General features: G+C 43.9%; 2 protein-coding genes across 4 annotated transcripts in view; one reads left to right on the top strand and one right to left on the bottom strand.

The window, feature by feature from the left end:
- klf8 (Kruppel like factor 8) overlaps positions 1–3,608 on the bottom strand; it is a 102,002-nt gene extending 98,394 nt beyond the window's left edge. For both annotated transcript variants that reach the window (XM_008279102.1, XM_008279103.1), the window contains exon 1: positions 3,289–3,608. In XM_008279102.1, the coding sequence (XP_008277324.1) occupies positions 3,289–3,315 (27 nt within the window). In that variant the 5' untranslated portion in view covers positions 3,316–3,608. The remainder of the gene's footprint in view (positions 1–3,288) is intronic.
- An 864-nt stretch (positions 3,609–4,472) lies between these two features.
- On the top strand, positions 4,473–10,705 carry rbm41 (RNA binding motif protein 41). Of its 2 annotated transcripts, XM_008279101.1 has the most exons (7): positions 4,473–4,553; positions 5,671–5,787; positions 6,433–6,625; positions 7,467–7,671; positions 8,207–8,709; positions 10,194–10,341; positions 10,443–10,705. In XM_008279101.1, the coding sequence occupies exons 1-7, from the start codon at positions 4,546–4,548 to the stop codon at positions 10,574–10,576; spliced, it is 1,308 nt and encodes a 435-aa protein (XP_008277323.1). In that variant the 5' UTR covers positions 4,473–4,545; the 3' UTR covers positions 10,577–10,705. The 2 variants fall into 2 exon arrangements, with proteins under 2 accessions (XP_008277323.1, XP_008277322.1); XM_008279100.1 differs by lacking the exon at positions 4,473–4,553 and having other exon boundaries at positions 5,485–5,787.
- Positions 10,706–13,765: the final 3,060 nt, after the last annotated feature.

The raw sequence follows: 13,765 nt of genomic DNA, 5'->3' as shown, positions 1-13,765 counted from the left end.
CGCTATCAGTCACCACTTACCATAACTGACAGCTCTAACTACGATGGGCGGAAATTGATTTTCTTCTCCCACGCAAACTGCTATGTGGGTCAGAGGTAAAAGTAAAAACGGAAAGTAAGAAGAGAGAGAAAAAGAAACGCGTTTCATCACTGCTGCTGCTGCTGCGCCGTCCGTCACGTTCTGTTGTTTGTTCAGCTTCACATCGAGTCCTAGAGCTGGTGACGGACGTAATAACTCACAATACTGCTAATAAACGTCTGCTTTGCTGCTATGAAGTGACATTAACGTGCATTAAACAGCTTAACCGTTGACCTGCGTTATATTTTCTACTAAATGTTTGCTTTGGCTGCTGGGGGGGGAAGTAAAAAGTGCAAACTTGTAAGAAAGGCATTTTCTCAACCTCACAGAAGTATAGCAGAGAAAAAACCACAGCAACATCCCCACAGGGTGCATGCATATATGGTATGTGCAGACAGAAAACACTCTTTAACTCTTAGCTGTCAGCTGCTGCTTGCAACCAGGAAACGGACTGATTGTTTTTTCTTCCAATCCTGCAGCTTCGACCTTTGGTTTTAAACACGCTTCAGTCTGAAATGTCGACATGAAACATTAGCAATTACATGCACTTTGCAAACCCCCCCATCACCACCACCACCACCAAAGTTGCAGTTCAACGCCGGCTGCAAATTCATGCAGATTTACTGTATTTGGCAAATAAAGTGCTTGTGACTCAGAGTCCCCTGAACGCAGCACAAGTCATAAATGTCCCTTTCTATTTAATGGATTCATCTGAGGCTAATTATAATTGCACTGGGAGGGCCGGGGAGAACACCTCACTTAGTTTATTGCAGGCTGAAAGCTTCTTACGGTGGTTGCGAACTGTTAAAATGGCAGGATTACGCGGCGCGGAGGCTAAGCGCGATCTTCTTCGGTCACAAGGCTGCAGGCGGATCTATTGGTTTCCACTTTCAGTTAAAAGCCCTTCATTGAGCAGAGCAGTCACATGTTTGCCCCCAGAGTCCAGAGCACTTTGACCACTCAGACAGATTTTAACAAAGGAGACACTCAAGCAGGGCACGGCTAGCCCCGCTAGCTTTGGTAACCCGAGTTTACCTGGAGGCGGAGCTCCGATTTTAAGGTCTAAAGAGACGGGAGAATGTTGCATCATGCAGACTGTTATGAACCGAGGACATCCTGAAGCTGAAGTGAGATAACCTGGAACATCTTTTCCTTCCACAGCAGCTCATTTGCACGACCACGCTGCTGTTTAACCTCAATTATATTACAGTCCGATAATCGCTCCACAAACAGGGAGATGGTTCCTGCACTGTTTACAGCATCTACTAGACTATCGGGCCTGACGCTTTCTGAAAGTGACGATCCAACCGTTTCTCGAAATGGAATTAAAAATAAAAAGGAGGAAGCGCTAAAAATTACAATAAATCAAACGTAGCATCGGTGCTCATTATGTCAGGCCCTTTACTGACAAACTAAATAAATAACTGACGCCACAACAGTCGCACAAACATACTTAGAAGTGAGGTTTTGTTGCAGCACTATGACTTAAAATACAGCAAAATAATACAAGTTGGGCTAAATCCAAGTATACTGCACTGGAGCTGCAACGATCATTGTCACTGCTGTTTCATTTTTTGATCATTTAATCAACAAACCGATCAGTTCTTTACAACGTCAGAAAACAATTAAATGTCCTTAAATGACCTGTTTTGTCCACAACCTGCTAATATTCAGTTTACCGTCATAAGAGCAGGAAAGAAACCAGAAAATATTCACATTTTAGAACCCGGAATCGGAGCATTTGTGTCTTTTCGCCTCTTAAAAAAAAAACGACCGATTAATGGCTCATCAAAGCGTTTGGCGATGAAATGAAGAGCCGATGAGTAATCGATTAATCACTGCAGCTCTAGTGAGCGGCGGCTGGTTAAACACACACCTTGGATCAACCTCTTTCAACACTTTCCCACTCGATGAGGTGTCAGCTGTTAAATGAATCCCCAACAACTTCAAAGTACATTTTTATCTCTTAAATCTCTCATTTCTCTGATTCCAGCTTCTTAACTGTGAATATTTTCTGGTTCCTTTCTTAAACGAGGCGTTTAAGGACATCTTCTCAGGCTTTGGGAAACACTGTTGGACACTTTCTACCATTTTCTGACATTTACAGACCGAACAGCGAATCGATTAATCGAGAAAAAAGCACCAACAGAATGAAAATAATCAGCTGCAGCTCGACTCGTCACCTGCAACTACTCGATAATGTTGGATTCTGCTGCTCATGACAAAGGGACGCCATAGGTCCAGCTTCTCCAATGTGATGTTTTCTGTTTTGTGCATTGAACATCTCTGTGATTTGGACTGCTGGCTGGGCGGTTTGAAGGCATCGTCTTCGTGATTTTGCATCCTTTTGAATGAACCGATTCAACCACAACAACAAAACTTAATCGATAGGCTTCAGACCAGACAAAAACTCAAATGAAAACAGGATAAATCAAGAGACGGAGCGATGCCTCTGGTCCTCCGCGCAAATTGGAAGGTCAGAGTTCACCTCTTCAACGAGGAAGTTGGACGTCGAGCACCAAAGTGTAACCGATCTCCATCGCCTCGCCTTCAGATCATCAGAAAGGAGCAGAAATGGAGCTGCAGGAGCCGAGGATATGCACACACACCGGTGTCGGCTCTCAGCTCTGTACTCCATAACAGTTTGATCGCGAGCCAAGTTTAATTTACTTTGGAGCAGGGTGCCAGCCTAACTGACACTGTAGGAGCAGCTTTTCACTTAAAGGCACAAGTCGGCAGCAGGGGCCCATGCAGAGCTGCAGGCTGGAGGCAGTGCACCTGGCTGCTTCCCAGGTCGCTGTGTTTGTGTTTGGAAAAAAAAAAAAAAAGAGGCTGCTGGCCCTTTAAAAGCTAAGATGGTGTCCTGCAAGCTGCAGTTGCTGCCTTCCGTTTCCTTCCTGCCTCTCAGAGATCACAGAGCATTTCAAATTGAACCTGAACTCACCTCGCGCACACACACACACACACAGAGTGGAAATGACAGGACTCATGCTCTCACAATGCAATGTCACCAAACTCCTGCACTCATTTTGCAAAATAAGCTGCCACACATTCACTGACATTCATATTTGGCACATGTTGAGCTGACAGCTCTGCTTGTGTACAGGCAGCAGATCACCCACACAGGTAGATGCTTTCTTTCTTTTTTTTTTTGTCTTTTTTTTTTTTTGTCCACTGACCACCAGGGCAAAGCCAATAACGTGCACTTACTTTCTTGTTACGGGTCTCCGTGTGCATCTCGGTTGCCGGAGCGGTGCAGCGGCGGAGGGGTGGAGCAGCAGGAGCAAGGAGGGGGTCGGCCGGGGCTTTGGGTGTAGCTCTATCTGAATACGAACTGTCAGGGGAGAGAGAGGAGGGTGTTTGAGAGGGAGAAGGGGGGCTCGTTTTCCACCTTTACAGTCAAATGTTCGGGACACAGCACCGCGATCCCTGCCTCTTCCAGTGTTTTGCTGTTCAGTTCATATCCGCAGCGTCGAAGGCTCCCTGCGCTGCCCCCAAAAAACAGCCAGTCTCTCAGTGTGTCTCCCTCTCTCTCTGTCGGCGTGTTGTTGCCGTGTATTCAAGGGCTGGGCTCTCTCTCTCTGCCTTTTCCTCCTCCGCCTCTCCCTGCTTGTGACCCCACCCTGCGTCCCCACCCCTCATCTCTCTGTCAGTCAGGAGCTGCGCAGCCCTGCAGAGGAGCGGAGCGGCGCCGAGCTGCGACCCGGCGCGCGAGGCAGGGCGGGCGGGCAGCGGCGCGGGAGAGGAGCCGCTGCGGGGACGGAGGCACGGATACATGCATTGGAGGGGCGGGAGGTGCGGGTAGAGGGGGGGTGGGAGAGAAATTTTAATTGCACCTCTCTCCTCGCCCGCATGCCATGCTGCAGCAGCGGGCTGGCTGGCTGCTGGCTGCGCGGAGATGGAGAGAGAAGCACCCATGTCACCTTACTGACGTCAGCCAGCAGGCTAATTGAGGACACTTCAGCTGGGCGGGGAGGGTGGCAGCGCTTTAGAGTATATTCAGTAAGGCTTTGCAGCATTACGTTTGATAAATGAGACACCGTGTACAGGCAGGGAGCGATGGAGGAACAGGCAGGGAGCGCTAATGAAAGACGTGGCTGCCACCACACCCTCAGTAATAAAGCAGGGGTGTGGCAGGTGTCTTTAAGATTTATGTTCCTCTTTCTTTATGGAATATTACGCAACAGGAATAAAAAATAAAAGAATAATAATGCATGCATATTAGGACTGAATCCCACATAAGAGAGCTACACTGAAAATAATAATAATATTTTAAAAATGCAATATGATTTTTAACATTTTGGCATCAAATAAAATTTCCCATCCAGCTAAACTGTGCTATTGTTCTTATTATTTTTTTTTAATTTATTTTCCGCCACCGTCGACACGAAACACCGCTTGTAGTAGCAGCCTGGGTGGATTCTACTACATTTCCCATGATTCCTCACTGCCACTGGAACCGGAAGCATGCGGAGGTAAACAGAACTTTCCCTCATCCGTGTTCTGCACTAGTAATTTCAACAAATGGTGGCATTTTAATCAAACTAACGTCGGTTTAGACCCAATTTAGCGTCAGTGGTTTACATGAAAATAGCAGCTTAAGGACGTTACGTGCTTTTTACGTCGATTATTCGCGGAACTGCTGTTGTCATGGAGATAGCTACAGCCGTCTAAGCTAGCGTTAGCTTATGTGTTGGCTAGCGGCTACACGTTTGGTTTTCCGCGATATTGCTTTAAAATCAGCTGAATAGGACATCTGCATTATTATTTATCTATTCTGCAGACCCACAGCTTACCGTAGACGCACTGCCGCATCTCTAAATGCTGTCCTTGTAACATTTTTCACTCACGTAACTGTTATTTTCAATGCATATTTACTGTTTTTCAGTAGTGAAATAGGATTAGCGTTACGAATGTCTCCAACAAGCCTAAATATTACGATCATACAGTATTATCTATGATGTACGTTTACCTGAGTGACTCAAACGTTGCTGTTAAGGGCCTACAGTGTTATGTAGATTCAGATTTACTTGACTAAATTAAATATTAAGGTTAAGAACTTACAATGCTATAGAATACACACATTTGCCATTATTCTACACAGTAAGGCTAAAACCTTGAAGTATAATACAGATCAGTCTGACTAACTGAAATGCTAAGGTTACACACCTATAGTATTGTTAATTATGCAAATTCACAAGACTGATTTATATAAGTTAAGACTCCACAGTGTCACACACAATACAACTTAACTGCACTAACTTAAATGTCAAGGTTAGGAACCAACAGTGTAAATACAAATGTACCTGACTAAATTAAATATTAAGGTTAAGATTGTAGACTGGTACATGTGCAGTCAGCAGTGAGTCCACAGTTTAATTCCGAGCCAGTTAGAACTTTACTACATGTCATCCACCTACTTGCTCTCCTTACATTTCCTGATTGTCTCTACTAAATAGTGGCAAAATGCAAGAAATATCTTTGAAAGTAGCACTCTTTTCTGCTTATGATCATTGCTGTGTCCTTATCCTACCGCTGCATCAGTGTTTACCGAGCCTCTGAGCTGATGTGTGTCTGTGTTGGATCTGTCAGAGTGAGCCGGCGGCCCTGTGAGGATGGACCGCTGCTGGAGGAGCAGGAGACGGAGGGCCAGCGGCAGCTCCACAGCCTCCTACTGCAGCAGCTCCACACCGACGTCGACATCGATCGGTCAGAAACTGTCTGTTTGTATTTGCAGATGACGGGTTTATACCATTAAGAAAACATGATGTCTGCAGAAAAGTTAAAGCTAAATTTAAATCTTCTCAAAACGGCTTGATTAAACACCATCAGCGTAATCGATTGAACAGCAGGGATTTACGGTCCAGCCCAGTTTAACACCCTATTATGACCACAGGCTGCATTCTGTGTGCTTCAGTCCATATAGATTAGCTTTCAGTGGTGCAGACACACACTGAGATAGATACAACACCACACGTACCACAATATGACCTCTAGCAGTGCTGTAGCATCTATCCAGCAATGCATTGTGTGAAAAACCTACTGCACACCAGCAAAATATTAAGCATTTAGTACAAAGTTGAAGGTTTTAAATTCTGGTATTTGATAGTAGCACTTGTAAGTCAAATTCTCTGCTATGTACCGTTCAGTGTCGCACGGAGCAGCATGGAGGGTTTTTATCGACAACTCTCAAGGGCTACAGAATCATACGCGTTGCTTTTTGTGAAACATCTGAAGCAGCATTTAGGCCATGGGACTTTAAAACCCAGCGGTCTTTGATGTAGCTGCAGCAGAGCTGTGAGTCTTAAAAGTTCTTGGTTTTGCTCTCATTTCAAAATCAATTTTGCCTCACAGATGTGTCGCCAAGAGGCAGTGCTTCGCCCCGGCGGCGCTCTATCGGCCGTTTGGAGAGCAGGCAGCGGGAGTGAGAAGCCTCACCCAGTTCCAGGCCCTGCAGGACGGGGAGCAGGAGCTGGCCAGCCTGAGGGAGCTGGGCCTCACCGACGCTGAGATCCAGCTGTGGCAGAGCAGAGATGCACCAGAGAAGGTAAAACCTCCTGGAGACAGAAAGACGGCTCAGAACAGGAGGAGCTGGGTTTGACTGAGGACCCGGTTCCCTCTGGGATTGCTTTGATTTTTATGCACTTCATGTCATTCAGGTCGTGTGGATTAACATGCACATTAGTGATCGACTGATTAACAGCAGATTATCGGGTTGATAATCGGCATTTTTTTCAATTATCCATATCGTTAGTTTAATTATACAATTACCAGTAAAATAAATGAAGTTAAATGTGCTCTGATGCAGACAGCTCGCTCTGTCTGTGGTCACTCTGAAGCAGTGTTCACCCACAGGACTATGTCACAAGTCTGGATCATGTACTTGCCACTTATTTTGCTAACAGTGCGAGGCTACGACTATCACTAAGAGGTTTGATATGCCTGTTAGCCTGCAGTTAATGCTGTCTAGACAACTGTAACGTCTGTTTAAAGTAAGATTAACTTTAACAATCTGCTCTAATTGATAGACATATTTATGTAGCTGGGACATAACCTGCAACAACTGAACAAGAAGCACAGCCATCATCACAGTCCTCTCTGTGGCTACAGCTACAGCTACAGCTTAGTTAGCAGGCAGCCACAGATTATCCCGAAACCGCATCTGGAAAACAAAACAAATAATGCTTTGAGATTTGAGCCTTTTATGGGCAATGGAAGTAACAGAGTAGTGAAGATGAACAAAAGACGTAACTTCAGGGGATACATCAGTCTTTCTTGATTACCAATAATCGGTATCAGTATTGGCCCTGGTCGATCCCTGATGCACATCCTGTGTATGAACATCATCCAACAAACTAATGTCCAACCCCTCTTTTACGTCCACACAGTCCCATGGTGTGTGTGCAGCTCCGGGTGCAAAGCAGCAGCGCCTTCAGGTGATTAGAGACAAGATTGAAGCCCATGCGGAGCTCCTGTCCCGGCCACAGCGCTTCGCCGCCAGCCGCCCGCTGTCACGGCGGGAGATGGAGATCGAACAAGCGCTGTTCCAGGGGACCGACCGTCTGGGTTTCCTCACCGCACTTTACCATCGAGGTACGGAGCGCGTGAGAGCAGCAAACTAAACACTGTTTGTCCAACCTGTAGGGACAGGACAAGCTGAATTTTAAGACATTTAAAGTTCTGCAGGAGCTGCCAGAAACTCAAAGACATGCAGTAAATTAGATTACAGACTCTTGATCGCTTTAGAGCAGAGTTTGCAGCAAGACAAGAATTCTGATGTTTGTTTTCCACGCCGGAAATTGTAGTCGTCACACATTTTTAGTTCAGTTTCAGAAGTCGTTTGTTGTGGTTTCTTTGTGTAATTGCCACACAGGAGCCAGTCATTGTTGGTTTGTCTTCTGAGAGACGACAGCTTCTTTAATGTTCAAAGTTTTTCTTTTAAGTTGCATTTATTTTATGTTTAAATTCAGTACAGACAGCAGAAGCTAGTCCTTTGATTTTGGAGTGATCACCACAAAGAGCGTGGTATAGATTTCTGCAAAAGTAATCAGTTCTAGAACAGAAGGATAAATAAAACTTGAGCCTGTTGATACTGTCATGTAGGTGACTTGTGTTGCTTCCCTCACAGATGAAGAGGAGCAGGAGAGCCAGCAGGGGGCGTCATCCTCTGACCCGATGGATTCCCTCTACAGAGACGTTCTCAGGACGGAGAAACAAGCTTCACAGCAGAACTCGGATGGAGAACCAACGGCAGCATCACACCTGTCCACACACAGAACTGTATCTGACCAATCACAGCACTCACAGAGAGACAACACCCAATCAGAGCGTCAGTCAGAACCGTACGAGGAAAGAAATTCCCTGTCGGTCCAATCACGGTCTGGTTCAGACGTCTCAGAGCAGCAGAGCTCTCCACAGCAGCCACCACCTGCTGCTCCAACACACATTAACATCAGCCAGCCGATTGGCCACCTGCGTGGAGCGGCGACGGCGAGGCCAGGCGGGCCGCTGACCGTCAGAGGGGAGATCGAGACGGTGACAGATGAAGAAATCCTGAGGAACCGTGAATCTGAAGAGGAGATCCGAAACATCCCGAGGTTCAGAAACTACCAGCCGGGAAAACCCTCCAAGGTTACAGAAGCTACATCTACTGAACCACAAAGCTTTTGTTGTTGTGATAATGGTCGAGCCATTTGTTTAAGGTTAGCTACAGGGCTAATGCTACATGCAAAAATCTATTTATCAATAGAGAAATATCAAATCAAGTTTACTGTCATGTTTCTGTTCATACAACAGTCGTACGAACAAGATGAGAGAGCGTTTCTTCAGGATCCAAAAACTAAAAGCAATTAAATACAGAGGTGTTTGCATGTCTGGATGAGCAGTTCAGCGTTCTGACAGCGTGTGGAGTGAAACTGTTGATCAGTCTGGAGGTTCTTCCTTTAATGCTATGGAAACGTTTTCCTGATGGCAGCAGTTCAAACAGTTTATTGAGCGGGCAGAATATTAATAAATAATAATAAATTAATAACAAATATTATTTTGCACTCAAAACCAGTGAAGATGTTTAAAAAATGTTTAGATCCATGTAAAGAAAATCAGTTTAGAAATGCTCACAGCTGTTGTTTCCACGTGAAAGGACGCACTTCCATCTCTCTAAACCTTTAATTAATACGTACTCTAAGTTAGTCACACATCAACCAAATTTGAATTATTAAAAAACAAAAAACAGCAAGTTTATAAAATTTGGTTTCAGAATCATGAAAACATGAACAGTATTTTCTGCTCTGAAATGCTGCAGGCGAGTCCTACAAACTACTTTATGTATATGTATTCAATCTACATATAATTCAATATCTCTGCTATATTGATGCCCATATAATATTCCCATGGATTTCACTGACATGACATTAGCATCAGCCGGCGTTACGTTAAACCGATGCGAGGCTCGACCGTGTGAGGTCACGTCAGAGGGCTGCTCCTCCTACCAGATTCTGATGGTGTCATAAGGACGACTTCGCCGTGACATCAAGCCACCATTTACGGCTAAACACTAAAAAATGCTAAACGCTAAAATGCTTAAAAACAGCTGAACTCCACCAGCCCGTATGTTTGACATGTACGATGTGTTTCCCTCACGTGGACTCTGACAGCAGAGTATATACGAACTTCTGTTAAAGTGATTCCATGTTTTGTGAAAAGTCACAGCGTTCAGTCAGACCTGCACAACTCATTTAACAATTAAAAAGCCATTACACTTCCCGTAGGGAGAACGTAAACAGTGCTGATTTTTAACTCTGTTTGCTCCAGCTTTAACACTGTCGTAGATTAGTGCACTGAGATGAAATAATCATCTCACAGTAATTAAAGCTCTTAAAGAGCTGCAGGTTGAGAACCACTGACTCAGAAATCAAACTCGATGACCGCTGTTTGCTGTAATTACATTTTCAGAGTGTTAATGTAACATTAAATACGCGTTTAACTCTGTGACGGTGATATAATACGTGGTCAGACGTGTTATTTGGTTAATCAGGCGTTAGAACACAACGTAGACGTGCTTTAGTGTCTCTGAAGCATCTGCAGCCGCATTAAGGAGTTTTATTTTCTGTGCGTAGGTTCTGTGCGTGAAGAACTTGAGTGCTCAGGCGTCGGTGGCCCAGCTGGTGGCGCTGTTCTCCAGATTCGAGCAGAGCGACGGGCCGCCGGTGGTTTACCGGCTGCTGACGGGGAGGATGAAGGGTCAGGCCTTCATCACGCTGCCAGGTGAGAAACGCCTCGACACGAAAACAGCCCGAGCAGTGCACTTGCCCTCAAACCGTCCACAGCAGACGTTACGAGGCGTGTTTGTTTTCCTCCCTTGGCAGACGCTGAAGCGGCCCAGAATGCCTTGCAGTTGGTCCACGGATACCGGTTGCTAGGGAAACCTTTGGTGGTTGAGTTTGGCCGTGAACGACAGGAAGAGGAGAAACAAAAGGAGAAGGAAGAGGAGAAGAAATAAAAACAACAAGAAAAAAAATGTTCAATCGTGACCAAAACTCAGGACTTTCAGGGTCGTGATTAACATTCTGTATTATTTATTTTTTACTGCTGGTTTCTGACGAATAAACGTCTGTTTTCTGGAGCAGCAGTCACTTGTTTTCCTACTAAACGTTTCACTGACATCTTGATAATAGCAAAACTATCACAAGGCTTAAAGTGCAACAAAACAAACGCACTTCTTGGGACGTGCTGTTGTTGTCGCTTATCAGACGAGTTCAGGCAGGAATTTTGTTTTTATGTACACTTAAAGTTAATGTAGGAATTTGCTCCTATAAGTGTCCTCCAGTTCTAAATAGAGGACATCATTCTTGTATCCATAATTTAAACTCCTACATTCTTTTTTTGCTAAATGTCCTTTTTCAAGGTCCCATTTCATCAATTGATACGGATTTTGAATCAAAGCAGTAGTTCTTCACATTTTATAAAATATGACAACATGAGGTGTGATTTTTCTATTTTCAAACCCTGATGACGTTTGTTGTTCTGACACGAAATGCAGACGACTGTTTCTAGATGCAGTGTGTGATATGATGAAGGAATGAGCTCAGATTTGCTTGTTCAGTTGCATCGCCTGCAGCTGGACGTCCAGTCAGTCCACATGTTCACCTCGTCTGCTGCAGGAGAACATGGAGGTCATGCAGAAGGCTTTGAAGTGTCATTCTTCTTTTGGACACTAGATGGAGCCATTCAGTCACTGAGCTTTTCACATAAAAGGAATTATGAAGTTAAATCACTTTCTGTTTTTTAAATATTGTGGGGGGAAAAATCCACTTTTTAGATTGTGCTTTAGGAAACTAAAATATTCAAACTATGTTGTAAAAATTTGTTTAAAAAGTTGTACAATCACAAAAAATAAGGAAAGTAGTTTCAGCTATTTGATTTCTTTTAGAGCAGCAACAGCGCAGCTCAAGGATTTACCAGAGGAACTGTACACAGTGTAGATTTTAACATTTACAGCCCAGTTGGACTTTTAAATTTCACAATAATAACTATTAATCAGTCTAATTCAAACAGGAATCATATATAAACCTGAAAGATCAGTCCACATAATGATTTTAAACACCTTGCAGGCCTTTCTAGATGCAGATGCAACTTCTTTTAAATGCTTATATACATCTAACAGCATTTAATAAAATAAACTCTTGAAACAACGCTGTAGAAATCTACATTCTCAGCTCAGCCTGAGACACAGCGACCTCTAGTGGCACTCAGGTGACGCTTACAACCCACAGCTCAGAAACCACCGAACCACCGAGTCTGGCACCAACAAAACAAGACATCAGCACGTTTTAAAGAGATCTTTGCGGTGACGTATCTGCTGCAAATAACCTATCAGGGCTACAGTAGCTGAAAATTACAGTCTGGCAGCAGCAGCAGCAGCTCGTGTGGACGTTTGTTTTCTAGAAAGCCAGATTGGTGCTCACCATGAAGACGTCCCTCCAGCTGGAGATGCACAAACCACAGTCTGTCCTCCGCAGGCCCGTCCAGCTCTGCAGGAGCTAAACCTAGAAAAATACAGATTCTGTGTTTTTCAGACCAAGACGAACGTGTTCCACAGGAATCTGACGTTCCTCAGAATAATGACACAGCGACACGTAAATAAAACAGGAGACTAGTTGGTCTTGTGGTCAGCTCGGTGTCGGTTTGTAGAACTTTATGCAGCAGCTGTCCTCAAATAAAGCTCCTTCACATCTGCCAGGCTGCTACACTGCTACTGTAAAAGTCCGATGTGTTCACTGTCAGGTGTTTTTATTCCACTTCACAGTCTAACAGAAGGATATTCGCAGAAGTGCGTTTATGTAGGCTTTAACAAAATGTGAAAACAGGAAGAGGATAACAATAAAAACACACTGTATTGTTGCTGTAGGTTAGAATCAGGCTGAACTTGGACAAAAATGTTCAGTTTTCTGTGAACTTGCTCCCATCACCAACACCTGGCACCAAACTGACCGCGACATAAACTCTTAAAATCAAAATAACGATTAGTAACCTACAGGATATTATATGTATGTGTTTTACCTGTTCACCACACTAATGCCCTTAAAGCAGTTTACACTGAGCTGACCACAAGGATTAATTAGTGTAATTTTAATATTTGAAAGGTTAATTTGCAAAAACAAACAGCTGCATTTTTGTAGCTTTTCAGAAAACTTATTTTTTGTTGTTGTTTGCTTGAGATGATATCAATCAAACTGGAGTTGAGCGGATTTGACTGAGTAGAAATGACAAAAATAGAGAAACCTTTAGTTTGATTGGTGTTGTCTCAGCTGGACGATGGAACAATCGATTTTCTGAAGGTTTGTGAAGATGTTTTTGCAAACGAACTCTTCATTTGTTATCCCAAAAAGGTGCATCATGAATGTAAACTGACAGGTGGAGGTGGGACTGTGTCTGTCACCTGTAGAATATATGTTAAAACCTTTTACTCTGCAAGAAACACCAAAGATGTTCTGTGTTTCACTGCAGAGTAAAGTTTCATTCATGTGGCTTTTGTTTTTTTTCTACAAGTGAAAATGTAGGAGGAAAAACGGACTTTATGCGTGAATAAAATGTGTTTAAATTGTGATATAATTGTTACCTGATGACATTTAAAGAACAAAAACATGAATTACTGTGCAGGCTTTCCAGTGTAAGTGAACATCTGGGGATGTTTCATGGTGATGTTAGCGACACATCTTCATCCTGTAAAAAGGGTTCTCCACTTCAGTAGCCATAAAAGTGGGTTTGTACATCCTCTGAAATCCTCCTGTATGTAATTTCTGCAGTAAAAAGAAGAAGTCGGCTGCTCCTTCTTATCTTTGGTTTCCATCAGTGTCGGTCGGATTCAGTCGGATGGTAGTTTGAGGATGAAGGAAGCTGCACATCTATCAGTCGGCTGGATGGATTCACGGAGCTGCAGTGACGTGTGATGCTCACATTCTGTCTTTTTGACGCCTCCATGCAACATTTTAGACGTAACAGAGGATTATAAAAACACCGGCCAAGTGTGACGCTGCAGTTTGCATCAGAGTGAAAATACATCACCTGAAAACTTATAAAAAGATGATGATGCAACAAAATGGAACATTTAAAACAGAAAATTGGGTAAACCGGGATAATGCAACCCCATAAGAACAATGTCTATCTTCTTTTAAAAGACCTGTATAGC

The sequence above is a fragment of the Stegastes partitus genome, unplaced genomic scaffold (assembly GCF_000690725.1).
Source record: "Stegastes partitus isolate 25-593 unplaced genomic scaffold, Stegastes_partitus-1.0.2 Scaffold144, whole genome shotgun sequence".
NCBI lineage: Eukaryota > Metazoa > Chordata > Actinopteri > Pomacentridae > Stegastes > Stegastes partitus.
This window is presented reverse-complemented; position numbering and strand designations above follow the sequence as displayed.

Coding starts and splice junctions, on each gene's coding strand:
- rbm41 (XM_008279100.1), top strand. CDS start 5,585: ATGATCATTGCTGTGTCCTTATCCTACCGCTGCATCAGTGTTTACCGA. Junction 5,788..6,432: donor ACCGACGTCGACATCGATCG/GTCAGAAACTGT, acceptor TTTGCCTCACAG/ATGTGTCGCCAAGAGGCAGT. Junction 6,626..7,466: donor GCAGAGATGCACCAGAGAAG/GTAAAACCTCCT, acceptor ACGTCCACACAG/TCCCATGGTGTGTGTGCAGC.